The sequence below is a fragment of the Fulmarus glacialis genome, unplaced genomic scaffold (genome assembly GCF_000690835.1).
Source record: "Fulmarus glacialis isolate BGI_N327 unplaced genomic scaffold, ASM69083v1 scaffold13822, whole genome shotgun sequence".
NCBI lineage: Eukaryota > Metazoa > Chordata > Aves > Procellariiformes > Procellariidae > Fulmarus > Fulmarus glacialis.
The window spans coordinates 113,957-134,418 of NW_009199925.1; the positions used below are offsets into that span (position 1 = coordinate 113,957).

The following is a 20,462-nucleotide window of genomic DNA, read 5'->3' on the forward strand; positions in this document are numbered from 1 at the left end:
TGTTTTCTTTTCTAAAAAATTTAATATTTTCCTTCTATCAGATAAAAACAAGTTTCTTTGCAGCTGTTATGTGTGTACTCAGATTTCAGTGTAAATTTTATCTTTACAAGCAAGCCCTTACAATTTAAATAAGTCTGTTGGAATATGTTTTTAAAAAATGTCTTTTACAAAGGAAAAAGTTTCATGCTTCTGAACGCTGCGGGGTGGGGGAGAGTTGAGACTTTACAAGGTTAGCATTTGCTCATGAAATGTGCTTGAAGAAGCAGCAGCCAGTTCCCCGGAGCTATGCCTCAGAGATCTGTTGTTGTTGGATGTTTTAAAGACTGACCCACAAACCTGCTGTATATTGATACGTCTATGAATCAAGATTACTCTTGTCACAGCTATTCACTATGGCTAGACTAGGCTTTGTAAATGTAATTAATTTAACCCTGTGCTTTAGAAATGAAGGTGGTCTGGCTTCTAATTTCCTGTAACTAATACAAAGTAGGAATGCAAAGAAAATAGAAACAGACCTCGAGGAACAAGCTTTAGTCTGGTTCTTTGTCCTGTAACTGCTTTGAAGGCTTTGTTTCAATTATAGAGTAAGTAGATATAAGTAAGCAATTTCTTTTAGGACTATGGGAAAGCAAAACCTTTCTTGTCTGATTGATTGTCTAGAAAGCTTCCAATGAGCTTCGCGTCGTTATGCTTGGGAAGTGCTCTGCTGTGGGAGGCACTGAAAAGTGACACACAAGGGGCGTCATGTCCTGTATTGGAATTGGTAGTGATTCGTTTCCCCTGTTTCAGTTCTTGTTAGCAAATTGTAATAGGTGATGTACTGCATCACCTTTCCATGCGATACTCATGGCCTGGGACACTAATAAATTCCTAGCTGGATGAGACTTTCTTCTCTGACGGATGAACTCATTGAGTTTTAGTGAGGATCTTGTATTCATTTACTTTGAGTATCTGGAAAAGGATTGTAGAGGACATAAATATGACCTTTTGTGAGGAACTGCTATAATTAGCTTAAAAAGGAATGGTGATGCTCTTCTGGAAGGTGTAAGAAAACTTTCTGTAATGGAAAATACCTCCCCCAGGGTGGTTTTGATAAAGCTCCAGTTAAGATATTATCTACACATATAAAGAAGTCAGAGAAGGTTCTATAAAGAAATTCCAGTAAAAGCCCAACTGTGATAGAAAGCTGATGCTGAGGTTTTACAATGAACCAAAAATCCAGGAAAGATGAGAAGATTTCACTAAATCGTGTGCAATTTTGTCTTTACAAGCAAGCCCTTACGATTTAAATAAGTCTGTTGGAATATGTTTTAAAAAAATGTCTTTTACAAAGGAAAAAGTATCTCATTCTTCAAAGCATTGCTTCATCTTAAGCCATTCTTTAGGTATTTTTTCTGTAAGGGTAGAGGACCATGCCCTGGCGTTCATCAATATGATTTGTAGCACTGAAGGATTGTTCTTGAAGGATTATGTGAAAGGGATTCAAATAAAGAATTTATGATTCTAAACATGAGCCTCACATATTTTAAGGGACAGTGTGGTAAAGGCTACCAATGGCAGAATAACTAGAGACTGTGTCAGAAATCATTGAAGGAGACAAGGTCAGCAACAAAGATTAAAGGTCAGGCAAAACTAGTACAGATCCCGTATTGTGTAAACTCAGTTTTCCTAGTAATTGAAGGAAACAGGCTGGAAGCTGTTCTCTGAAAGAGGGTGAAAGAACTCATAATCACTAATTCTCCTAATCACTAATTCCTGTGGACTATTAGGCACCCTGATATCTCTTAGAAAAGGGGAAAAGAGATTTCCAAGTTTCCAAACCCGCCAAGTAAGGATATAAGACACATTAAAGTACAAAATGTGAATTAGGTGCAGTGTAATAAAATTCCAGCAGCATTAAAAAGCCAAAATGGAGATATAATGAAGGAACGGATAATAATTTGTATTAAACCTAGGAAAGTAGAAGCCTGCTCCAAGGCGCTGTGTTTGGCATGGCACCGTTTTGAGTGTCAGTGAGGTTTTAGCTGCCATGGGAACATACCCTACCGCAGAGGGTGGGAGAGAGCAAGAAGGGGAAAGGAAGAAGAATTTATAGTATTAATACCTTCTCTGTTTGTATAATCAAAGCTCACAGGTTAGCAGAAGGCTCAGGATTTATAGCCTCTCTCAGCTCAAGCAACTACGCTGGGAACTAGTCATGTTCTTCACCTTTACAGAAACTTGCAAATAAATGCTGTTTCAGTAGCCATGACCTTGTGACGGGGAAAACACAGGGTGGGAATGAAGTTTGCAAAATTTTCCTTTCATTGTGGCAAAGGACTTGACTGACTCTCCCATGCAATTCTTTAATGGGTCTTTTCATTCTGGTTTTATATCATGTTGATGGGGACTTTGCCCTGAGGTTTTTGGGGAGCAGGGGAAACTGGGCATACTGGGAAGGACCAGGGTCTGGATGGGAAAGCTTTGTGAATTACCTGTTCACCCTACATCCTACCTTCTCCCACACATGCCCCCTTTTTTTTTTTTCTGGTCCATTCCCCTTGAGGTCTTTCGTTTCCTGGGAATGAGCAATTAAGAAGATCAGCATTTTTTTTTTTTTTTTTTTGTTCCTCTCCAGAAAGATTTGTCATGTGCCCCATCAAACTTACAGCAACTTACAAAGATGCTTTTCAGGATTTCCAGCTAGGGCACCCGGTGTCTTTGCTTTGCCTGTGTGCCCAGAGTACTGGAGTTGATAGGAGGGGAGAAAGGAAGAAAAAAGTGAGGAGGTGGGGGAGGAGGATGGGGGGAGACGAATACCAAGTGCTCAGGCAAAACAAGAGACAAAACAAGTTCCCCCACCCTTATGCTTTTTCCTTGCTCTACCTCCAGTATAAGATGTACCATCCCTAGACAGGGTAATTTCTAAGAGGCGGTTTTCCTCTCCAAGTTTTCCCACTTCTATGCTGGGACCAGTGCCCATGCATGCATGTATGGATATGGATAAGCGATAGAGGGAGCTTACTTACGAAAAGTGGTAGGCACCATCTCTGGGGATTTCTGCTGCCAGGTAAGATTTGGCTTTTCTTCTTCTCTTTGTTCAGTCGCCTTTCAGAGAGGATGTCCTTTAGCTGGGTTCACGGGTAAACAGTCTCTGTACCGGTCTCCTGTGTCCACCTATTCTAGCAAGTGCTCCTGCGCCTGTGGGCTGACACACAATAAAGGCATGTCTAAGGAGGCTTACTGCAAAGCCGAGGAGTTTCCAGTGGGGGGAAGGACTTTTTTCATTGCCTGGAGTTTGAATGAGTGGAGGGGCACTTTGGGAACTGCCTGGCGGTGCCTCAGCCCGCCGCATGCACGCTCAGGGACGGGCTCGTCCCTAGACCTGACCGTCGGGCACAGCCCTATGTGTCGGCCCTTGGGAGGGTGAGCGCTGCTGTGGCCCGAGCTGTGTCACAGGTGAGTTATCGGGCGTGCTTTGGATGGGGTGGAAAGCAGAGCCGCCAGAGAGGGCTCCCGCACCCCGGCCAGCTGGAGCCAGGAACACAAGGAGGGGTCGGAGCCCCAGCTGTGAGCCCTGGTGACAGGCAGGGAGAAGGTGTGAGCGTGGCCAGCAGCTGTCCTTTGGGCAGAGCGTCACCCGCCTGGACTTACTCAGCTGCCATAGATGTGATGAAGTTTGTAAGGATCCCTTCGCTTCAGGGCACCTGCTTCAGTGTCTTTCCTTCCTGCTAGAATGACTGGTGATCAAATTCTGCCCACTATTTACTTCAGTAATTCCCACAAAAGGCAATTTTACGGTGGAACTTGCTTGGTTTGATTTGGTTCTTCCTAAACATGGTGGTAAAACACCATGTTCTTCCCTCCTTTATCTTCACAAAGGCTAAAATGTCTCTGGTTTTGATGGCTCCTGCCAAAAGAACCTGTCCTGTCCAAAAGAACCTCTGTTCTGTGCATCTATTTTGGGGATGATAGTACAGAATACATTAACAGAATTAGACTCTGTTATCACTTATATCCCTACTCTTCCTTGACTGTCATGGAGTAGAGCAGCTTTTTAGGACAGAAAGCTGCCTTATAAAATGCTTTCTTCAATGGCTTGCTTTCTTAATCCCTGGTAAATGTTACAAAAGGGATTTAGAAGAACTAATCCATGGAAACTCCATTGATTAAATGTCTTCAGAGATCCTTGAAGATTTCAGAGTGCTCTGCAAGCTTCAGAAGATGCTACCTGTAATTAGGAAATACTGCTTAGATGGTATTTGGTCGAAGGAAGAGAAAATGCATTGTCTATGTATACACATTTAACTGTTTATGCTTTTGTACACTTGGTTTTGTTCTCCCCATCTGGTTATTTGCTTATATAAGAGCTGAATATCTTTACTGCCAGAAAACCTGCACTTTGGAAGATTGTGTGCAGGCTTAATAATAACGACTGATAAAACTAATGACTGTTTTTATCATTGCAAGGACTATGTGGTAAAGATACATACTTAAAACAACAAGCAAATCTAAATCTAAATCTTGTGCCAAGGTAATTGTTGCTCGGGTCTTATTTTTAAACTGTTAATGAACAGAAAGAATGCACTTTACCCATATAATAATATCCTTTCAGTTAGGAGTTTGTCTTCCAATAGATCCAGCTTTAAGAAATTTGTGTGTGTGTGCATATGCATCCAAGCATAGACACTTCTGCAGTCATACATGTGTTAGATCATGTAAAGAATGCATGATTATATACATCTCAACTATGTGCACGTGCGCACACACGCACACATATTTACAGGGAGACATGCATAGAAGCTGCAAGATATAGAAGGCTTGAATTTAGCACTGTAACCATGAGAGGGCTGAATCTGGCCCATGGTGATGAGGTGACTGCATTTATGTTGTCTTTTTAAAGCACAAGGTAGAAAACAGAGAACAAAAACTACCTTTCTTAAACAAGCGGAGTGCCGCAGAAGGATTCTTTGTTGTTGTCAGCCAAACTGGTCCAGTAACCTGACCTCAGTGAAATGTGCCACTACTTAGGATGACGTTTTACTGGCAAGAGCTGACACGGGCTATCTGTCCTCCTGTTTCATGGCACTGGAGAAATAAGGTAGCCAAGATAAGGCAAAACCCCACGGCTGTCACTATACCCAAGTCAGTAACAGACCAGTCAGCTATCTGCTTTGATAAAAACAGAGCTATCCCTGACCTTCCAGTGCAGGTGGCAGTGTATTACAAATACGCCCAGTATAATACTAATGGCACCAAAAAGTATTTGAGTGGCATAGGGCAAGTCTGTGATTAGAGTGAAACGCTCATATTTATGCTGGTTGCACAAGAGGAAAGTTTAAGGCTAATATTGCGGTGGACTGTGGTACCGCTGGGCACACTGCTCTGCTCTCTGTCTTGTGTTAAGAGTTTCCCTCAGAGGCATTGCCAGGGCAACCGAACTGATGCTCTGAGGTATATGGTTGCAGGTTGCTCCGGGTGAGAAAACTACTGACCTCCTTAAAGCCATGCCATGGGAACAATTGGGGATGTATTAAAGCCTGTAAAACTTGTATGGCCAGTCCTTCCTAGCACACTTCCATTTGACATCCAGAGTGAGATAATAAATGGTAATAGTTTTTATACTGTAATAATTTTTTATACTGATGAGTATAAATTCTCTTTAAGTACCGCTGCCCATTTGAGAATTGTACCAACTCAGTGTGGCATGAACTTTTACGCTGCTGTCAAACATCGGTGTGTCATATTCCAGCCCCACACCTCCACAGCTTTTTTTTTTTTTTTGGTCAATCCTGCATAAGGGGTGCAGTGGAGGAGACTGTGCAAGCCTCCTGCTCCTCTGCTGGACCTTCTCTAGTTGGATGTTGCTTTGCTCAGAGATAAGGACAATTCACTTAGCTGTGTTTCAGATGTTTTCCTTTTTCAATTTATTTTTCATTCCAAGATTGCTGTAGTAGTAATATGCAGAACATTTCAAACCTTAAGCTAAAGGCTATTTGATGTGCTTACATGGCAGCGTGCCTTATGTGAGTGTCATGCCCATGCTCACAAGTTTGAATGAATTTATCCTCACGTGAGGGCTGTGAGGTACATGCTGTCACTCCCCAGTGTACAAGTGGGGCATAGAGAGGCAATGTGACTTTTCCCAAGATCGCAAGAAAGTCAGAAGCAGAGTAGGAATAGGATATAAGTTTTCTGCAGCAAGCACAAACCATTCTTATTTTGTTATTGTTGTTTTAAAAAAATCTGTATACTCATTAGTACTGACAAGGAAATACATTAGAGTCCCTGTCAGGGCAGTGTCAGATGCAAATATTTCTCTTATATGTAGTCAGTAGCTCTTATTTCATCTGAAGTGATGGAGAAATCTCAGTGAAAATGTTGGTACCACAGCCACAGTCTTTTTGCCTTGTCCGTATATGAACAGAGCCTAGGAAAGTATTTGCATGAGCAAATTTAGCATTTAAATATACTTTTGTCATTTTCACTTATATTTCTGGAAACATAAGTACCTACTGCACAGATCCTTGGGAAGCCATAAAAACACATGTGTGTACATGTGTATATACATATACATATACATAAAACCATATATATTTTTTACTTGTGTAAATCTGTGTCTTTAGACAAACATGAAAGAATAGGAACTTCTCCTATTCGTGTTTTCAGCCAGCAGTTCTATAAAACATAGTGCTGCTTAAAAGTGAACACAGAAGCTGATTTCATAAATATTTTCAGATCTGATTTAGAGATTGAAATTAAGAACAAAGTACTGCAGTATGTAAGTAGAGATTTAAGAATTACTGATATCTTTTGTTCTCAAAGTGCACTATTTACCTTCTTTGTATTTACCTGCAAAGAAGCAAATTCACATTTTTTTTGTAACACTTGACCGCTGAGCCCTAAGGTTCTATCTAAAATGGTAAAGGGAGCTAAACCTCTTTATTCTTGTGTAACTCATTAGCTAACATCAGACGATTAGCACTAATGTTTCAATCTAAAACAATTCAAGTCCCTCATTAACGGGGCTAGATTTCCTTTGATCTAATTACTTAATGTCCCAGATATATGGGAAATTCAGAGATCAGCTCTGAGAAATCTCTGCAGACATGGTCACATCTAGAAACGTGAGCTTACATATAGGCTCCAGAAATGTTGTTTAAAATGTTAACAAGCCTCGTTTAGTCTGCTGGTAATGCTAAGTCAAATGTTCAATGAAATCACATTGATGATAGCTGGAGAATGAAGATGAAGACTGTTTGCTGAGCATGATTTAGTCTTCATTATTATAGGCAAATGGATCGCAAATTTCCATAATTAAACATACAGTGCACTGGTCAGATTGTGTTGTAACGTTTGATAATTGCTGCTGTAGGGAAAAAACAGTACAGCGGGGTGTTGCTGTCACATGACGGGCTTTTGAGGCTGAGCTAATAGGATGCCCTTTTAAAATGTTCTCCATGTTTTCTGATTTAGAGGCAGGGGATATCATCATGGACATTTCATCAAAAGAAAATACTCAGTTTTTCTCCAACAACACAATCCTGCCTGTTGACAGATCTTCATTCAAGTCTGAATCTTCCGCATCCAAGGAAAAACAGTCGTGTTGTGGAGGTATAAAGGTAGAGTAAGAGTTTTTGAATATTCCAGTGGGACTTAGAAAACCTCTTTTTTTGGTGAACTATCCCTTTTTCAGTTCTGATTACCTCTTACTGAGTCAGTATGAAATTATTAAAGATATTTCTAAGTCACAAAAAAAGTTTTCTTCAGATCTGTATTTACCTGACGTTTGGCAATGTTCAAATATAACATGTTGCTTGAGGTTTGCGCGTTATGAGATCTTCAAGGGTTATCCTGAAAGGTCACTATATCCTCCTTATTGCAGCACCCTATTTTCCTGAAGTTAAGAACAGAGTATTGGCAGACAGGTACCACAGACAGCTGTTAGAATTGATTGCTTTTTTAAGATTGTAGCCATAGTAGTCTTCTGGGCTCTGAAAAATAATATCTGTATTACGGTCCGCTTGTTTTGAGTGCTATGTTATTAAATTATTATTGTAATATTTGAGAGAACCCTGCGTGAGATGACTTTGAAACAAAACTGCAGAAGTATCACCGCTGTATCTGCATTTATGTCACCCATGAGAAGTGCTTCCTTGAGGCAATGGGAGCTCCCTGCTTTAAGCCTCGTAATGTAGCTGTACCTACCTGGCGGTAGGGCCACTGCTCCTTGGAGGAACATTCCTCCCTGTATGGGACAATGGTACAGGAGGCAGCATGATGCTTTGCCTACTGTCTTTACCTGCTTTCCCAAGCCAGGCTGTAAAATGCTGGCACTCTTTTGGGTGAGGTCTCAATAAATCACCATACAACAGTGTGATGAGATGATTTGAGTTATACAGAAAATGAGTCTTTAACCTTGCCCAGTTCTTTTCATCTTGCACAGTCTTTATTTCTGTTGTTTTTTCTCACACAAATACACCCCCCCACACACACACACACTTTCAGATATACTAATCCAGCTCCCAATACAGTCAATGACTTCAGCAATAGTTGACCTGAAGTCTATAAATTATGCAAAGCACTTAAGATATTGCGGGATTAATTCAGTCTGATGACTGCTATAGAAGTATTTTGATTCCTGAATATTCTCCTTGATTTTGCCTGATCCTGTAAAGGCCCAGAAATGGGGTCCTGTCTTGAAATAGAAGATGAGTTGTATTAATTAAATTTGTAGCATAGTAGTAATTATATCATTGTTCCTCTGTTTGCTGCAACAATAATCCGATTCCCTCATTGAATAAACCTTCAGTCACAGATTAGCTAGTCAGGAATCAGCTTATTCTCCAAAAATAGAAAAGCAATAATATTTCGGCTCAGTTTCTTTCTGTTCAAAAAATTTGTGTCTTCTGGGAACCCAAACCAGTATGATTAACCTATTCCAGTAGGACTTAGAAAACCTCTTTTTTTGTGAACGAACCCTTTTGCAGTTCTGATTATGTCTTGACGATTCAGTATGAAATTATTAAAGATATTTCTAAGCTCACAAAAAAGTCTGCTTCAGGTCTGCATTTGGCTAACGTGTTACCAAAAACTTATGCAGATTCAACAGGTTGTTTTTACCAATTGTCAACCTTCCCATGTTGCCTTTATTAACCAGAAAGATGTGGTGAAATATTTACTTACAGTCATTGACAAACCACAGAAGAATGTGAAATCATGTGCACCTTTCTGTCCCAGCTCTAAATTGGGAGTGGTTTTCTACTGCTGCACGCGGTCTCCACTTCCCTCCTGGGACAGTTGCAAACCCAGTAGAAAAAGTTGTTCCAAAGAGAGACAGAGACATTTGAAGTTCTATTATGATGACCTATATGATTTTCCTGTGAAAAACCATATTTGCTTTCACATTGCTATTTAAAATCCAAGGGCATAAAAACACAGAAAGTGTAAAATATTATGGCAATATTTTTACTAGAGAGCTCTTTGAGAGCCCTCACTGTGGGAAATGGCAACCAGATACAATATATTTACCCACAAGTGTTTCTGAAGGAGGAATAACCAGCACTGGATAAATTAAAGTGTGTTGAATGTGACACAGAGATATATTTGAACCTTAACACAAGAATTTGCGTTCAACAGTGATGCCAGTGTTATTACCAATGTGCCTTGTCAAATGAGATGTTGTAAGGAGTATTGCACTGGAGGTGAGTACATGGCTTCAGAGCACCTGCTTACTGGAAGCATGATTGCTCAGACAGCAGGCCTAAGGAGTAGGACAAGGGTCTAGACCTCTCTTTATAAGAAACATTACTGTGTCTTTTTATTTCTGGTTTAGGGTTTGGGGTTTTTTGGTAATGCCTTTTACAAAGAGCATCCCTATATATTCAGTCAAGACAACCTGTATCTGAAGGTAGAAAACAATGTTGTTGCTTCCATGACCAATTGCACGGTGTGTGGGTATCCCTGGAGCTCGTAACCTAGTAAGGCTGCAGTCAGTGAAGGCAAATTTAGGCAACAGCGCTGAAGGAGTGAAACAGTTGGTGTTAAGGACCCTGCACTCCCACTGTACGCATTTCAGGGTGGGGAATTACTTCAGACCTGCTCTAGGCTTGTCCCAGAGACTGAAGAGCCATCGGCTGTTGAAGTGAATGTAATGCCCTTCTGGAGCACATCTGCTGGTTTAATTTTGTGTAAAAGGGGTTCAGTCTGCACATTTGCAATATGAACTAAAGCGCAGTGAAAGGGGTGGGAGTTTCATTTCCAAAGCCCACTCCTGATTCAGACTAATAGACTAAAACAGATGTAGTGATAACTAAGAGAAAATAACTGCCTTTGCAAAACAAAAGGATGAGAGAAGGTTGTCCCCCAGCAAAATGCAGTGTGCACTCCAAAGAAAATGCATGTATCAGAGCTTGCAAGAGATCTGGAGGGGAAAGGGCGAGCCTAGAAGAGAATTGCCTGGCAGGTCACTGTTCGACTCATGGAGCCACGTAACAGGAGGCAGAGACTTCTCCCTCCTGGCCACCCTGGGCTTCAGCCGGAGCAGGCTTCAGGAGGAGCAGCTTACCCGAACAGGACTCTAAAATCCAGCTGACTGCAAAAGCCTATGTTAAAAAATCCCCAAATAACTCACCTCCCCACCAAGCCACACTTAACATTTACCCTTATTGTTATTGTGTAAGATAACCCCTCCTTATAGAGATCAGGAGGGTGATATACGTCTCTGTCCTTCAAAGCATCAGTAGCTTTGGCATCTCCCTGAAATTAGCAGTGGCTGATAGCAAGTTCAGTTTGTATCATTATTGATCATAAGAAATGGACAAATCAGCAATCTAGCATTTCATAAAAAGTAGGAGAAATATTGACGTGGTTATCTGGGAAAAGAAGAGGTGATGTTTAAAAATAATTCGTAAAGTAAAGCCTTCTGTACTGCCTGATTTTAATCACTGTCAATTTCTTTCACAGATATTTCTTGGTGCGTTGTCTTTTGTTTACTTTGCTAAAGCACTGTCAGGAAGTTATCTAAAAAGTACTATCACACAAATAGAAAGAAGATTTGATATCCCTTCCTCTTTGGTTGGCGTTATTGATGGCAGTTTTGAAATTGGTATGTGCTGTAGAAACCCATTTTTGTTTTCAGAAAAAAACAGTGATGCAATTTGTTGTGAAAAATGATTGTGTGAATCTCCTTGAATCATTAAAACTAGGCAAGGTTCAGCTAGTAAAAATAAGCATGACCGTCGGTATCATTACGTTAGATAGGATAGGGTTGCTAATACAAGCAATTCAACATAATCTTAAATATTTTGTAATTTGATAAGCTTAGCGTCTGGCTAATTAATACCAATAGAAATTTTGACTCTTGAATGAGAGTTTACCTGCACAGATTTCCGCTTTCTCTCTCCTTTTGTCAGCAACCCACCTCCGCCACAAATGTTTGCCCTTCATGATTTATTAAGCAGCAAGAGTACAAACCTCTACCTATAATCTGCGTTCATTGCCCAGTCCATCCCCTTCCCTCTTGCACTAAGGTTTCCAGTGTGACATTGTCTCTTACGATTTCAGATTACTGAATTAATCTCGTGGGTGTTCAGTGGACTGTGATATTAATGGGAATGAAATCTTAGCCTAAGTGTATAAAGTTCTGTTTGATTCCCTCTTTTCCTCCTTTCCTGGTTATTTGTTCTCTTCAGCTGGCACAGTCCTTCTCCTCTTTTCCAGCTGCTTATCCAAAAGTTTATGGTTTTCTTATCACGGAAGGCATTGGGCTCCTGTAAGAATGCCTGGAAAGAGGGAGAAACACCAATCCCACGCGATCAGCCCTTTCCCCCTGAAATCGCTGCCTATGCCACACACTAGGAATCATTATTTTAGGGGCTCTCTTATCAACAAGCCGTAAAACTCAGTTTTCCTTTTGTACTCTCAAAGGGAACCTCCTAATCATAATTCTTGTAAGCTACTTTGGAGCGAAGCTTCACAGGCCAAGAATAATTGGAGCAGGCTGCTTAATTATGTCAGCTGGAACATTCCTAATTGCGATGCCCCAGTTCTTCATGGGACGGTGAGTGCAAAGTGATTGGTATTTTCCAACTGGGCTATGCACACTGAATGTTAACTTGCTAAAATATTTAGGCATTGATTGTGAAGATGCCCATAGAAATAGTCATATGTGGATGTGGTTACTCAATTTAATATTTTTTTGTGAAAAGACTTATTACTGTATAGCAAATAATTTAACATATATGCCATTCTCAGTTGTAATCAACTTATCGTTTTATTAGTCTGTGATCTTGATCGGCCACATTTGACAGGGTTTAAGAATTGTTGAAGCTTCAGTGATGAAGCGATGACTAAACTCAGGAAGACAATCTGAGTATCAAACACAAGCCAGAGCATACACCACACTCACTGTCTGATAACCTCTTAGTACAGATTCATGCATCACAGCAGAGCAAAGTGCCTGTTAAACTGAAATGCATCACTGTGACACAAAGAGAACCAAAGGGACAATTTTCATGTACTACCGCAGTATAAACCGAGTTCCATTTATCCCCTGTAAACCGTCATTGGCAACACTGGATGCAGATGAAATTTGCATTTAAGTGCTATGGGCCTATCTTCCACGGTAGTAACAGATCTGTTTGCTTTTTCTTATAACTTGGGGCAGTAAAAAACAACTTTGGTTTATAAACAGATATCGGTATGAAAGATTCCCTTCCACCACCAATTCGACTGTTAGCATCTCTCCATGTCTGCAGGATGAAAGCCAAATTCCACTCTCAGCCTTGGAAAAATCTCAAGCAAAAATAAATGCAGGTGAGAATGATCTCTATTAAATATTGTGATAAGCATACTAAAATACTTCAAAAGGCTCCCAAACTCTCATGCAATTGTTTATTAGAACGTAAAAAATAATAAATGGGAATCAGATTAATCTTTCCCACAGAAAAACCAGATCTACTGGCTGAGGCAAATTTATTAAAAATAAATATATAACTCCCACTGCCAAGAGCTTTTTCAGGCTGCAACCTTTCCTCCTGCCTTGCTGTCTCCTCCAGCAACTTTCTGCAGCTTTGTGGCTTGCAGAAACACCAATTTCCCATGGGGACCTTGGAAAGTCATGGTCTTTCCTCTGCTGGGAAATGTGCCTTTAGATCCTCGGCCCACTGGAAATAGCTGCTTGGGTCTCCCAGCCTGCAGACCCCCATTTTGCACACCATAAATCTGTCTCCCCTCTGGGTGTGTTGAGCTCCTCGTGGGCAAGGAGGCTTCCTCCCCAATGCCTGGCCGAGCTGTGGATGAGCAAATCAAACCCTCTGGATGTCACAAAACGTATGTATGTTTGCATCCTCATACCTGTGGATTAGATGTGGCTGGCAGTGCTCACTATCATCAATGTTTCCCAAATCTTTCCATTAGGACATCTCAGTTTTGGTTAGAAGAAAATGAAAAAGCTTTCTAAAATGGGATGTGGCAACAAATTTATAAAACTGGCCAACTTTTAATATCTTTGACTGAAGCAGCTCTTGCTAAACTTGTGTCCACCTCAAGCTGATTGGGTTAAAATTGCCATCCCCACACCCCACAAAACATTTTTCACAGTTTTCAGACTGGTTTTCCCACATTAAAAGTATTTTAGAAGTCCCGTGCATTCAATGTCAAACTGTTATGAAAAACACATCATTGTTGTCTCCCTTGTGATATACGCAGGATGTGAAAAAGAAGCAGGCTCTTCCATGTGGATCTATGTTTTACTGGGAAATCTTTTGCGTGGAATAGGTGAAACTCCTATCCAGCCTCTGGGAATTACATACATTGATGATTATGCCATTGAGGAGAATGCTGCCTTATACATTGGTAAAATAAATACTTTTTTTTTCCAATGGATTTTTCCCCAGAGGAAACTGAGCCATTCTGAATAATGGAGTGAGTGTTATTGAATTAACTTGCCCTGATTGTTTTGTTTGCATAATTTCCAATATTAAAGTTTATTTAACAGTCATGTACGCTCAAGGGACCAAGTTCCCCTTTAATTATACCAGCACAGTTCCATTATCTTAATTTGAAGAAAGAATTTGACCTTAGGTTCCTGCTGTTACCCTAATCTTCCTAATTCTTCTGGATGTGGACTGCTGAGCCTCTGCGCACATTCAGTTCTCTGGAAAGTGATAAAAAACATGTTCTTTTTTAAGCACTTAAAAATAGAATTTCAGCAGGCATTCAAAATATTCCCTCCAGATTAAGGTAGAATTATAAACAATGGTGCTGAGGCTTTAAAAAGTTGGTATCACTGTTTTCCTGTTGTCTTCATTGTCTGAAGACCTCTACACATTCACCTGAAATATTACCAAAAAATCCTTCCCCATCAACATTTTGTCTTGACAAGTTCCCAGCCTGGCAAAAGGCAAAAACTCAGGTTCTCTCTGTAAAAGATTCAGTCTTCCCAGATTTCCAGATCAATTTTGAATATTCTAAGTATTCAGAAAGTTTGGCTGAAGGTGTATTGAAACATGTTAATATTGGGTACCAAAGCAACGTGATTTTTCAGCCTGTTCAGGGCCTACCACAACTTAAAGTGATCAGTTAACTTAAATAATTGACAGTTGCTTTCCAGTTACTTTAATCTAGTCAACTAAAGAGTTTCTAGCAATTATAGATTGGTGCTGCTATTGAGTTTAGACCATTAAGTTCCCTGACTTTTTTTTCTTTGGGCTGAATTTCATTCTTTAATTGGATGGTAACAAAAAAAGTCAAGGTGTCGATGCAGCGGGGGAAATTTTATTGTTGGCTTTTTTCGTCTTGAAAATGTTCTGACTTGTGTAACTGATGTGCCAGAGAGCAAAGGTTGGCTCAGTATTTTAAGACTGTATCACTTGTTACCCGTCACATGTCATACTTTGCTGTCAGGCGCAGCAAGAACCAGTGCTCTTTTTAACTCAGAAGCGTAACAGTCCCCTGTTTTCTATTGCAGGCTGCGTACAGACAGTTGCCATCATAGGGCCAATATTTGGCTTTCTTCTAGGATCCCTGTGTGCCAAACTTTATGTTGACATTGGCTTTGTAGATCTGGGTAAGTCAGAAAACTCAGGTTGTAAAAATTCAGTCAGGCTCCAAAATGCCTATTTTAGGCCAAGAACTATCTAGTTATCTTCTAGGCATAAGGGGCTAGCGGGGGTAGAGCAGGCACTTTATGAAGTAAAAAGGATGACAGCAATGCAATGCCCCATGAAAAAAAGGCTAGCAAGAAGGATGGGTATGGAGGAAGTAGGAGGCCTGACTCTTCCTCAGCCCCAGCAGATCTGCGAGGGTGCCCCCCAGGAGATGCCCTGGTGAGGAGGCTCTGGGGGGACAGCAGGCACCAGGAGGAAGTAGGACTGAGGCTCAGGAACCTGCCAAGAGCTGTGTGCGTGCATTTTCTAGTACACTGCCATTGCCTAGAAAAGCGGTCTTGCAATGGGTGGCAGGGCTCCTGATTGCCTTCATCCTGAGGAAACACCTTCCACCCCATTTTTCCCTGGCACTTTTGTGTAGAACAGCCTGACTGGGAGCAAGTGCATGGCCACCGGGACTACCCCATGTCCTGGGCCTTGCAGCCTTTCTGGGGACATGCGAGTGACACGTCTGGGGACCCTGCGGTGTCAGGGGAAGGCTGCTGCTGTGTCACAGGAATCAGCAAGTCCTTATTGCCTCCCCACAGTTGCTCCCGTAACACAGAGAGAGACACACAGCACAGCTAAACCTGGCGAGGTAGGGGTGGACTCTTCTGGAGAAAGTCCCTGCAAAATCACCTTCCTTGTTATCAGCAAACACTCTCGAAAAGCGTTTATTTGTTTCTCCTTTTTCCTACTTTCTCCAGACAGTGTAACAATAACTCACAAGGACGTGCAGTGGGTGGGAGCCTGGTGGCTGGGTTACTTAATAGCAGGTGTGATTAGCGTTCTGGCCGGCATCCCCTTCTGGTTCCTGCCGAAGCACCTCCGGAAACCTGAGAGCAGAAAGGACTCCAGTACCTCGTCCGAGCAGTCAAAGTTCATCACTGAGGATAACAAGGACCAACACAAATCTTATCAGCAACAAGTGAAGATTGCTGAGATGGCAAAAGGCAAGTCACTAGAGTTTCTTTCCTGACCGTTGAGTCTTTCTCTCACTAGCTTTTATATTTTAAAAATTTGTACTTTTTGAGGCCATATTTTAATGGCCTCAGAATTACTATTTTTCCCTCAGGTGTCACTCTTCACCTAACTAGTATGCACAAAAAGGGTCTTTTCATTGTTCCCTGGACCTGCTCTTGCAGGCAGAATTTCTTCAGCTGAGATTCGTCAAATTACGCTAGCGGCCCAGCAAATATCATGAAACTCTGCAAAAATTTTTCATTCACAGATAGTGACTGTTGCAGAAGCGGAGGTCAAAAAATCTCAGTTTTTGCTAAACCTTTTTCTTTAAGGTCATTCATTAGAAAAACACATACAATATCTGATCAGAATAAGGATGCGCGGCATAGACTAGATACAGTATTTTAGGAGGCTATCTGGATTTAGACACAAGCTGTTTTGCACAATTGCATTTCCTTGGCCCTACTTTGCCAAAAGCATTTTCCCTCAGTACGTCAATCTGTAATTCAATACGTCTGTGCTTACTGTCAGCTGTGCTGAGCACTCTCGGCTCCCAAATTAAGCCAAAAGATGCTGTGGCTATTGAGGACACGTAGAAACCAAATCAGTCCTAGTTTATGATTGAAAGAAGATATATAAACCAAGATATCTCTTCTGGGAAATTAGTATTTTGCTCCACTGTTGTCCCATCCAGAAATGGGGGAGCCCTTAGGAGCATCATGGAACTTCGTAGATTCCTTGTGAAATGTTCTGCAGTCTTTCTTTCGGAGGTGCAAACATGTTGCAAAGCGTTATTCACAGCACTTATTCCCTCTCTGGCCTGGTTGTAATTTCTGCCATTTTGTCTTGCAGACTTCTTGCCATCACTGAAGAACCTCTTTGGGAATCCAGTTTACATTCTGTATTTATGTGCAAGTATCATTCAGTTCAATTCTTTAATTGGCATGGTGACATATAAGCCAAAGTATATTGAACAACAGTATGGGCAAACATCTTCAAAAACTAATTTTGTTATAGGTAATGCTATATCTGCTTCTTGATATCTTAAAAATGGACATTTTAGGAATGGTGTATATGTACAAATAGGGAAAATTTGATTTTTTTAGGATACGTTTATTTCTTCTCCTTCCTTGTCTGGCTTTAAGTAGTAGTTTATAGAAGGTTAAGTTATTTCACTTTTTGCTTTAGCACTAGTTAGCTCTGAGTTTATGTATGTAAGAGTTACTGCGAAAGATTACATTGTTTGATACCTTATTTCCCATTTTACTGGAAATTTGAAAAATAATGTATGTACAGCACAAGAGAATAATTGAAAAGAGAATTAATTTTAAAATACTTCACATAAATTTGTCATCAGACAGATCTGTTCCCTTGCTGGCTTCCCATTTATTTCAACGAAATGAAGATCAACTCAGTGAGTGCTAAAGGACTGACCATAAAGTAGCTGTGATATTGCCAGTGATTTCTTACTTTCTGAAGAGGTTGGTGTTAAATAAAAGGAAGTGAAAGTCATATCAGTGATCACACAATACATGCGTTAAAAAACTAACATTATCTTGGTGAGATACTTGTGAAGGAAAAATAGGTATTTCTGCCCTAATTTTACCTAAGAGCCTTTCTCTGTTGTGAAGTTAGTCTCCCAAGCCCTCCCATACAGCACAAGAGAGACGCTGCTTCTGCCTTTGGGTACCGAGGTGGCCATTTTTGGAGATGTCTTCAGGATGGTGAACTTCACTGCCCATTGCTGAACCTGCATGCAGGCTTGGGTTCAATTCCTGAGGTCCAGGGATTCAATAGCATTAGACAGCAAAGAGGTTTACATCTACCCAATACGGAGGGAACTGCCTTGTTTCAGAGCAGCATTAGTTGCACAGCAACAGAGGTATATATATGCAGAAAAGCTGTATTGATCCATTGTGCTATGTTAATTCCTTAAAGACAGAAGCTGGAATTTCCTGGCACGAAACTCCTCAAAGCAAGGAGAAATCTTCAAGCATAGTTGATGGCCAGACAAAGTCCAGAAAACAATCCCTACATTCAGTACAGTACTTCTCACTGTATTTAAAGATTTTCTGGAGCTAAGCTTTCAGGTATGTGCAAACTGAGTGAGGATTAAGATCCATCTGAATTCACAAAGCATAGGGACTATATCCAACAGAGAATGTGCGATGGCTTGGTTAGGGAAGGATCCTGGCTGAGTGGCTATCCCTGCAATAAGGTCCTTTTCCTTTCTCTCCCAATCCACCCTTCCTAAGAAAGCTGAGGGCTGACTAGAACTAACAGTGTCCATTTCCCTTACCTCTTTTTCTATTTCTTCTTTTTTTTTTTAAAGCAAATTCTATCACAATCTCTCTGATAGATATCAAAATTGTCAGAGCAATTTGAAGCACTACAAAAAAAAAAAAAATCAGCTGGAGGCCATAGAGGGTATTTTTCAGTAGTCACAACCCAAGGAATGTGCAAGAAAGTACAATGGTTCCTGCTGGTTTTGTCTGATTTTCCTTAAATATACTTGCTCTCCCCCCGCCCACCAATGCCAGTGTCAAGCAACGGAGTTATCTGTAAGGCTACGAGACAAAGGCATGAACAAAAGGGGTGCGGAGGAACGGGCAGGCAGAGTGCGGGTGCTCTCTGGTGCATCACACAGCTCCCAGTTCCAATCCCAGTCCCCTCTTACGAGCAAAAGAGAACAGGAATACCTGTTATATGGTGACCCTTAATTTACATATGCTACATTTTGGATGCTGCTTCTAAATCTCCTGAAGTGCAATTTTCCTGTCTGTGCAGAGTGAAAAATGCCGCCCTAGAGAAGCTTCCTGAACCTTCTCAGTAACTGAACTGGGCTCATGTACCCAGCCAAGATACTGACTCCTGGATTTGATGCATAGAATAAGGCTTTTTCTAACATCAAACATACCTACTAGCATCTCTTCTAAGCACTGATTTTTTCCATGTGCACAGGTGGATCAAACACTGACAGAAATTTAAGGGATCCCAGTGCACTTCCTAGCAGGCAGGTTAGAGACTCTAATGTCGTAAACTGGTGTTTTATACCAAATCATTTGAAATCACGTTATAATACCTCCAGCCCCCTGAACAAACTTCTGGAACTTCATCTGCTCTATGAATGCATGTATGCGTTGGTACTTGCTTGAGTTTCATATGCTCGCTCGGCTCAGCACTGCGAGGTGTCAGGATGAATTAAAAGCTGCAAACCGCATACAGAGCCCTGCGAAAGGGGGGAATTTATTGTGCTAGAACTGGCTGGTAAAGCTGCAAAAATCGTTTTCAGTAACAATGAAATCCAGCAAAGGGCACCTTGCTTGACTGTGCCATATCATTTACGGTGGTGTCTATTTACATCTTTTTTGCATGTACTGAACAGGATTTTTTTTGGTCTTCTTGTCCATGTCTACCAATATGGACACTGCTTTGAGCAAAGCTGTCCAGGTAAGGATTAATGGTCACCCAATTTTACATGTTCCCTTCAATGCTCTTCCACTTGGTTGCCTGAAGCCTGATACAAGAGAGCCCACGGGGTATACCTATATCTGCTGTTGCAACACTCCCTTAAGGGAGCATTTCAACAACCAAAACCAGAAATTCCCTAACTCTCCTGGGCATGGAGGCGATGACATACCACTGGCTTTCTCCCTCTCGGAGACTTCTCTAGGGGATTATCTGTTTCATGGCTGAATCAAAACAGAAGAAGCAGGTCTTGCTCCAGGTTTCATAACACTGTAGGTAAAACAATTTGCCCTCTAGGAATGAGCAGTTCAGGCTCCTCCTGTCAGTGGAAAAGGGAAGGAGAGGAGCTGCCCTGGAAAGCCGGAGTGGGGCAGCCCCAGAGAGTGGCCCCTGTTGCTCCTATTGTTGCTGTATGGGTGAAGGACACAGGGAAGGTCTATAGCAAAGCCCCAAACTGCAGTGGGACTGTGGCTGTCCTGGCTGCCCTAAGCAGAACAATGCCCCAGGTAACTTCTCTGTGCCCAGAGCAGCTCTTGTGAGAAATAACACTAAAAGTATTTGAATTAACACTACAGTGATCCCTCCACTGACAAACAGTGGAGAAAACCACCTAGCTTAAGAAATTGGAAGGTCATTATGTAAACCTTATACATAATCTCTCCGGCAAAGAACTAGCAAAGAAACATTTCCCTGGGAGCAAGTTTTTAAAAGCAGTCCCAGCACCTTTGGAGGAACAATCCAAGTCTGGACAAATAAAATGCCCCAACTGAAGATCTTTCATATTTTGTTACTTCATCTTTTTGCTGCTGCTGCTGTTTTTGTGGCTGAGGAGGATAGTCCGTTAAGCTGGGGTTTTCATTAATACAGATTTTCCTGTTTGATTTCAGGTCTTATCAACATTCC

General features: G+C 41.2%; 1 protein-coding gene across 1 annotated transcript in view; it reads left to right on the forward strand.

The window, feature by feature from the left end:
* The first annotated feature begins 7,472 nt into the window (after positions 1-7,472).
* The window catches only part of SLCO1C1 (solute carrier organic anion transporter family, member 1C1), a 21,940-nt gene continuing 8,950 nt past the window's right edge, over positions 7,473-20,462 (forward strand). The window contains 9 exon segments of the mRNA XM_009573418.1: positions 7,473-7,601; positions 10,945-11,086; positions 11,908-12,040; positions 12,674-12,795; positions 13,690-13,836; positions 14,951-15,049; positions 15,836-16,081; positions 16,944-17,108; positions 20,447-20,462. The exon segment at positions 20,447-20,462 is cut by the window's right edge and continues 1 nt beyond it. Of these exon segments, the coding sequence (XP_009571713.1) occupies positions 7,473-7,601; positions 10,945-11,086; positions 11,908-12,040; positions 12,674-12,795; positions 13,690-13,836; positions 14,951-15,049; positions 15,836-16,081; positions 16,944-17,108; positions 20,447-20,462 (1,199 nt within the window).